The sequence below is a fragment of the Myotis daubentonii genome, chromosome 14 (genome assembly GCF_963259705.1).
Source record: "Myotis daubentonii chromosome 14, mMyoDau2.1, whole genome shotgun sequence".
NCBI classification, from domain to species: Eukaryota; Metazoa; Chordata; class Mammalia; order Chiroptera; family Vespertilionidae; genus Myotis; species Myotis daubentonii.
In genome coordinates this window covers 10,809,365-10,816,837 of record NC_081853.1, presented here as the reverse complement: position 1 = coordinate 10,816,837, position 7,473 = coordinate 10,809,365, and the positions used below count along the sequence as shown (strand labels likewise).

General features: G+C 60.7%; 1 protein-coding gene across 1 annotated transcript; it reads right to left on the bottom strand.

The window, feature by feature from the left end:
* Window positions 1-2,282: 2,282 nt before the first annotated feature.
* Window positions 2,283-5,104, bottom strand: FEZF2 (FEZ family zinc finger 2). Its single transcript, XM_059662895.1, has 4 exons — window positions 4,280-5,104; window positions 3,805-3,939; window positions 3,473-3,605; window positions 2,283-2,606 (listed from the first exon to the last, which is right to left on the bottom strand). Exons 1-4 carry the CDS (start codon window positions 5,102-5,104, stop codon window positions 2,347-2,349), a joined length of 1,353 nt encoding a protein of 450 aa, XP_059518878.1. The 3' UTR covers window positions 2,283-2,346.
* Window positions 5,105-7,473: the final 2,369 nt, after the last annotated feature.

The following is a 7,473-nucleotide window of genomic DNA, read 5'->3' as shown; positions in this document are numbered from 1 at the left end:
TGAGAACCCGGGTAGGCTCCGACTCCCCAAACCCGCCCTGGAGGTAGCTGTCTGGGAAAAGCAAGGCGGTATATTTCCACTTCCTTGGCCGCCAAGCCGTCCTTGCCCATCCCGGGGTTTCCTGGGGGCTGTGGCATCTACCGAAATTTCGAAGTTAAATCTGCCTCTCCCTCTGGGTCCCAATCTCCCCTCAGCGAACTGCAGCCAGAACGAGCTAACATTTAAATTCCTCCTCGCTTCCTCCTCCCCCCCTCCCCTGGCTGCATCTTCCCAGACTTGGGGAGGTGGGGGAGGATAGAGAAAGGAGGACGCGCTCCTTTCAGGAAATGGAATTCTAATGTACACGTTCCTATTTCTGCATCGGAGGCACTAAAAATAGCCCCGCGACAGCCTGAGGAAGCTGTCGCCTTCCTCTGTGCAAACAAAACCGACGCTTCTCCTTCCCCGCGCAATGGGTCTGCGGGTTGGACTGGCGGCCGGGACCCCACCTTTGGCGGCGACCGGGGCGAAGCATCCACCTAGCAGCCGGGAGCGTCTTTCCTTGGGTCCCCCCTTGACGATTTCTCCTCCAAGGACAAGGACTGGAGGCCGTTTAGATGTCCGTGTAGCCTGGATTCGAATCCCAGCCCCACCTCGTCCCCATAACCCTACCATGTCATTTAGCGGATCTCTGCCTCCACTTGTCAGTCCGTAAAGTGGGCATGATCCTCCCCATAGCGAGTGGCGAACACTAGGAAGAAGGGCCTGGCATGGAGCAGGCGCTCCGGAAATGCTGCAAGACGAGCACTGACCGCCTACTGTGTGCCGGGCTCGGGGATGACCAGACAACAAATCGCGCTCACGGTTACTTGGGGATCTCCTCCCTCATCAATTCTCTTTCCCTCCAAAGAGCCTCCACCTGCCGCGGGAGCCGCGCAGCGTCGCCGCCCTCGCTCTTGCACAACAGGCTGGACGGTGGAAGCGCACGCCGGGCCGCGCCGCGCGTCCTCCCCGCGCCGGGACGTTGTCTAGGAGACGCGGGCTGAATCGCCGGCGAATATTAAGATGCGGGGGGGGGGGGGGGCGGGGAAGGAGGGTCGGCGCGCCCAGCCAGTAATCCGAGCTCGTTGATTATCCAGATTCGGATCAAACGGGGCGCGGCGGCCGGCCCCCTCCTGGGAATGATTAGATGATTAATGTAATGCTGTTTGAAGGGTCTCTGTTTTCTCTCTTAATTTGGGTCATTACTTAGGAAGCAAGCGTGAGATCATTTCAGCAGCGCGTTCGGCGGCGCAGAGGAGATCGCTAGCGACTCAGGAAATGGGCTGCTGCGCGGGGATCCGTGCGGGAGGCGGCGGCGGCTCAGGGGGTGCCCCCCGCGGCAGCGCCCCCGGCACGCGGAGCGCGGCCCGGACCAGCGTGCGGCCCAGGGAGCCCCGGAGCTCGGGCTGGGCAGGGACCCTGGGCCTCAGGCCTCGCCTCCAGGGAGACTGAGCGGGACCGCTGCCCCAGTAGGTCGCCCAGAGAAGCGTCCAGCCCAGAAGCGCCCCGACTGGGCTGGTGCCCGACCGTTTACCCCGCACGAGGAGGCGCTTTGCTCGAGGACGCACCCCAAATTTGCTCCCCAACATCCAGCCACTTTGAACCCCTCTTTTAAGAAAAAGTCATCCAAATAAAGCAACACCCAGAATTCTAAGCGTCGGAACAGTCACCAAATAGAAACATTTCATCACGTGGAGGCCTTTTCACCCAAGCTTTGGGTGGGGGGTTTGCGGGGGGGGGGGGGGTTCTTAGTGCGCAAGCGCAGTAGGAACACCGGTTTGGCCTCACAGTGGTCCCAGCTCCCGAAGGAAGTCGCATTTGGGCAGGGAAATGCTAGAAACGCGTATTTCCTTCTCATTCTTCGGCGTTGCTGAGCTGGCCGCGCCGCGAGGGGACAGGGGGCGGGAAAGAAAACGCACAACGATCTGTTTATTGAGTCATATATGCATATATTCCGTGTTCGGATGTACAGGAGGATTTACATGGCTGTAGAAAGACGGCGGAGGGCGCCTTGCTCTTCCCCGGCGTTCAAGTCACAGGCTGGCGTCACCCCCGCCGCCCGAGGAGCCGCCGAAGCCCGGCATTAAATACGTTTCGGCGCACAGGGTTTAAATAAGCTTCCCGAATATACAAAGGTGGGAGCCACGCTGCTTGCTGCCAGTCATCGAGGAAACGTGTAACTTTCCAAAAATATGCTGGTTTCGATAAATAGACTTTAGCCTCTCTGCTATAGTTTTTTTTCCCCTCTTAATTTTAGACATGAGTTTATAGGTGTGATCTGTCTGGGGGTTGGGTCGGGTCGAAGGGAGGGCGAGGCCGTAGCTCTCAGCTCTGCACGGTCCGCGTCAGGTCCTTGGTGGAGGGGGTGGCCGGGCCCGCGCTGTCGTGGAGTTTGCGCACGTGCTTCTTGAGGTCAAAGTTCCTGCAGAAGCCCTTGCCGCAGGTGGCGCAGGTGAAGGGCTTCTTGTCGTTGTGCGTGTGCATGTGGAAGGTCAGGTTGTAGACCTGGTGGAAGGCCTTGTTGCAGATGGTGCACTTGTACTGCTTCTCGCCGCTGTGGGTCAGCTTGTGGTTCTTGTAGTTCCCTGCAAAGACCGACAACAACCACGTTCGGGGATGGGGTGGCAAGGGGAGGGCGGAGCCGGGCCTCCCGGGGTGGGCTCGGGTGCCGCGCTCAGATGGCGACGCTGGGCTGAGCGGGCGCGACCTCTCCGAGTAAAGAAGTTGTCAAACTTCGTCAGCGTCAAGCCCGCGGCTCACAGGACTGGACGGCCCAGCCCCCGCCTCAGCCCCGCTCCCCCCACCCCCGGCCCCGGGGCCCGCCCTGCGTTCCCCCCGCTGGGCTGGGCCGGCCCGGGAACTTTCGCGCCCCCAGAGACACCTGGGGTCCAACTGTGGGTTGCTACTGCGCTCCAAGAAATTCTCTCGAACCCAGGCTTTGGCCCTCATCCCCCTCCTCATTAAAAAGATTTACTCCCTCTTGCCCCCCAGCTACCGCCTGGACAGCCGACATGCTTTGGCAGATCAAGAGGAGCACCGAGGTTGGGGTTCTGGGAAGAGTAGCGGTTTCCCCGGGTCTTAAATCGTTCCCACGTGGTGGATTTTGCCTAGATTTTTTTTTTTTTTCATTTTCATTAGAAAGGGGAGTTCCGGCTACAAAGGGAACCTTTTTCTGTAAGGCAGCACACTCTCTCCCACCTCCTTCCCCTCTTCGCCTGCCTTCCTCGCGCCCTGGCTCCCACATGCGGCGTCTCCGTGCCACCAACCAGACTCCGGCGAGGTCTACTACCCGCCCGGAGCTCCCACCCCAACCCTGCGCAACCCGATTCCAAAGAAACGCGGCGCGAGCCGGCGGCGCTCGCTCCCTCTCGCCGGATCTCTTTGCCTTTCCGCTAGCGCGACCCGCCGACACCCAGGTGAGAAGCATAGAGGGCTTCGCCCCGCACAGTACCTTTCTGGTGAAAGCCTTTGCCGCAGAATTCGCAGACGAAGGGCTTGTAGCCCGCGTGGATGCGGATGTGCGTGTTGAGCGTGGAGCTGCGGTTGAAAGCTTTGCCGCACTGGTTGCATTTATGAGGCTTTTCCTGCGGAGAGGGGCGCGCACACAGTGAGGTTGAATGCCGGGCAGGGAAAGACCACCTCGGGGGAACCTGGAAGGAGCCCCCTGGAGGGGCACGGGCTCTCCGAGAGGGGTACGGGGAACCCTTGGCCATCCTCTCCCCAAAGACGTCGCTCAGGCGCGGGGTGTTGCGCGCGGGCCAGGCTGGACCCGGGGCCACGTACCTGGGTGTGGATAATTTTGTGTCTGCACAGCGTGCTGGCCTGGCGGAAGCCTTTGCCGCAGACTTTGCACACGAACGGTCTGGCTCCGGTGTGGACCGGCATGTGGCGGGTGAGGTTATAGTGAGCGTTAAACACCTATGGAAGGACACGAGGGGGCCTTGTGGTGTGTCCATGGGACAGCCTCGCATCCGCCCAGGGAGGCCACAGCTCACCTGGCCCAAGCGACATCCCCCCCACCCCCCAACCAGAGCCCCTTTCATTCTGCCAAGGGCTTCCCAACCCTCTGCTCTCGCCAGCTGTGTGTGGCCAGTAACCACGGCATCCCCATTTTACAGAACAGGAAACTGAGGCCCCCAGACTGAAGTAGACAGCTATTGGGGAGCTCCTAAACTTGAGAAAGGGGAGTGCCAGGCATCCCCAAGAAAGCAGCCGCCGCTGCTCACACCTCCCAGACCCCACGGACTCCAGGCCTCACCTTGCCGCACACCTCGCAGGTGAAGTTTTTCGGCTTCCCGTCCGCGGAGGCACCGGGCAGCTTGCCGTGGCCCTTGACGCCTCCGCGCTCGGCGGTCAGGGCCGAGTTCTCCTTCAGCACCTGCTCCAGCGGCGCGGGCAGGCGCTCCTTATGGGCGTAGGGCGCCGGGTGGGGGAACTTGTCCGCGGCCAGGCCGGCCAACTTGGCGTTCTCCAGCAAAAAGAGCTTGGGGTGCGCCGCCAGGGCGGCGGGGGCCTGTGCTGCGTTGAGGAGGCCGGATGGGAAGAGGTGGCCGCCTAGAAGCTCAGATGGCGGGTAGGCGGCCGAGTCCAGGTAGTTGAAGTAGTAGAGCGAGCCGCTGGCCGGCAGCCCCACCGCGTGGTTGATGACCTGCGGCTTGATGACCCTGCCCGCGGGCAGCGCGGACGGCGCCAGGCCCAGCTCGGCCTTGCAGCACACGCCACAGTTGGTTTTGCACAAGCCGCTGGCGCCGCACACCGAAGCCCCCCCGCCGCCGCCGCCCGCCCGGAGGCTGCCTTTCCAGAGCTCCGAGTAGCTGAGCAGCGTCTTGGACGGCATGTCGTAGCCCAGGGGCTGCAGGGGGATCATGCAGGGCAGCGGCGAGCAGAGGTTGAGCAGTTTCTTGCCCTGGCCGCTGTCTGCCTCCAGGGCCCCCGGCCGGGGCTCAAAGGGCGCACGGGGCTCCGACGTCTTAGCCATGATGCGCTCGATGGAGAAGGCCAGCGTCTTGGAAGTGGCCGGTGACGCTCCGGCTCGGGGACAGGCCGGGGGCACCATGGTCTCCAGGGAAGCCGAGCTGGCCATGGCGCTCCGAGCCGAGCCGTGCAGACTGGGCCGGGGCGCAGCCTCTTTCCTCTAAGTCTGCATTCCGGAAAGGGCAGGGAGGGAAACCGCCGTTTAATAAGCACCTAGCCGGGTCCAGGTCACCCATTTGCATTCAAATGAACAGGGGCAGAACAAAGTGCACCCAAGGGTACCAAATTACCGCCCGTCAATCCAGCGCGCCAAGGAACCCACCAGCCCTGCCCGGGACTTTCAAAGGGGGAGAGGGGAGGGTTTACAAAGGACTAGGAAAGAGAGAGAGAGAGAGAGGGAGAAAGAAAGAAAAGAGCCTCAAATGAAGCCCCCTGAGCGGGTCCCGAGACCCCGGCCTCCGGCACGCGTGCTGGGAGCTGGACAGTGAAGGGCAAAGTTAAGGGACCGGAGAGCCACCAAGCATTTACCTCTTTCCCCCACCGCCACGGAGATGCCTTCCGAGCCATGCAGCGCGTTTCCTCTGTCACATTTTGATGGCAAACATCTTCCCCTCCGCGTGAGATCACTGTCTTTTACATTCAGCTGACATCACATGAAGTCACTTCAAGTGGAATGACTCGGGCGGCGGCGCGGCTCCGCCAGCGGCCCCTGTGTCCCCCGCGCTTGCCGGCCGCCGCCGCCGCCACCGCCCCTCAAACTTTAAAAGGAGGCAACTGGCGCCCGCGCTCCCCTTGGGAAAGTGCGAGCGGTTCGCGAATCGGGAAGGAGGGGAGAGATGGGAGGGGGAGGGGGAGGAATCGTGATGGTTTTGCCGGTAGAAAAAAAAAGGGGGGGGGAGCCCAAACCCAGGCAGAGTTCCCTGCGTGATTCACAACTTTGGGGGCCTATAGGTTTGGGGGACGCGGGGAGGACAGGGGGCCCTGGTCTCGCCGTCCCAGAGGGCCCCGGGGTGTCCATCTAGTTGCCGAAGTCTCCCTTCGCCCTCTGCAGCCGAGCTGGGCATCGCGCTAATAAACTGCCATTTACCCACGGAGCCGGCGCCAGCCCCGAACACGCGCAAATGATAATTACCTCATTAGGATGTGGCGCATGGACGCGAGCGCCGCGTTTGGAGGGCGAACTTGTTAATGGGGAAATATTAATTTATGCAAAAACAACGAGCTGGCCTCGGCTGGCGTCGGAGGTCGGGAGCGAGCTCCCACCGCCTAAGGACGACCCCGAAGCGTCGGGAAGGGCAAGGCCGCGCGCCCAGGTCGCCTGAACCAGGGCGACCGGCGGGGGCACCTCCCCCTCCCTGGCCAGCCCCCTGCCTTCGGCTGCGGGAGGCTGCGCGGCCAGCTGGCGGACTGTTTGAGATCCTAATCGATCAGCATCGCTGATTTGTGATCGGGTGTCGGCGGCAAAGCCCGGCTCTGCTGTTGGTTTAGGGCTGCGTGCGGGGAGAATCCGGAGGGCAGCTCTCCCCGCTGCTGGGTACTTGCTGTTTGTATAATTGAGAAGGTCCGATCTCCACCTGTTTAAGGAGCAGATTGAAACAGCAGAACCTCCCCTGGATCCTATTAAAACGCTTTTCCTCCCAAGGCCATTCAGTCGAACCAATTTTCCGAAGTGATTCATAGAGCTGCATTCTGCCAGGCAGCTCTTTCACTTTTAGCCACTAAAGCACCGCGTGGAACCGGGTTTTGTGTTTTTCTAAAATAAAGAGAAGGATTATCAGAGGGGAGAGGGAAGGGGCCTGGAGGGGGGCGGGAGAGACTTAGTGTGGCCAGAGGTACAAGCCGAGGGAAGAAAAGGCCCTTTTCTAGACAGGCCCCAACTAAGTTCGGAGGAATTCAGCGTTTTGTGCCTGGCGCACAAAAGCAGCGCGCTCCGAGCCCGGTTTGGAGCGGCTGAATTCATCTGTTTGCAGACCATTCCACCTGCGTATCACAACAAACTGCTCAGAGACGCTCGGGCACTTTCAACAGGACGATGCTCCTGGCGACAACAAAAGTTGTGGAGGCTGAGGGCTCTTATGGGGCGGAGGCCGGCTAGCAGGAGAGTGAGGGAGAGAATGAGGTTTGGGAAAGGAGGAGGGTGTGTGTGGGGGGGAGTGGTGCGTGGTGTGTGTTTTTTTTTTTTAACTTTTGGATGGTTTTGTTTTCGGGACAATTATATCTTGCCTGCCAGCTTTTGCAAGACCACCAGCTTTGTGGCCGCAACCAGAGTTTAAGAGGATTATGGTGGGTATAATATGAGCAAACAGGGTTGAGGGTTTGACAGTGAATTCCATCTCCAAAGACACAGGATTTTGTGGCGCCCAGGAAATGGTTGGTGGACACAAACCCTCTCCCTTTTCACCCAGGAAAGGCCTGGAGGAGCTGAGCATCCCACCCCAGGCCTCTGCTGCAAACCATCCCAGGAAAACCATGAGGGAA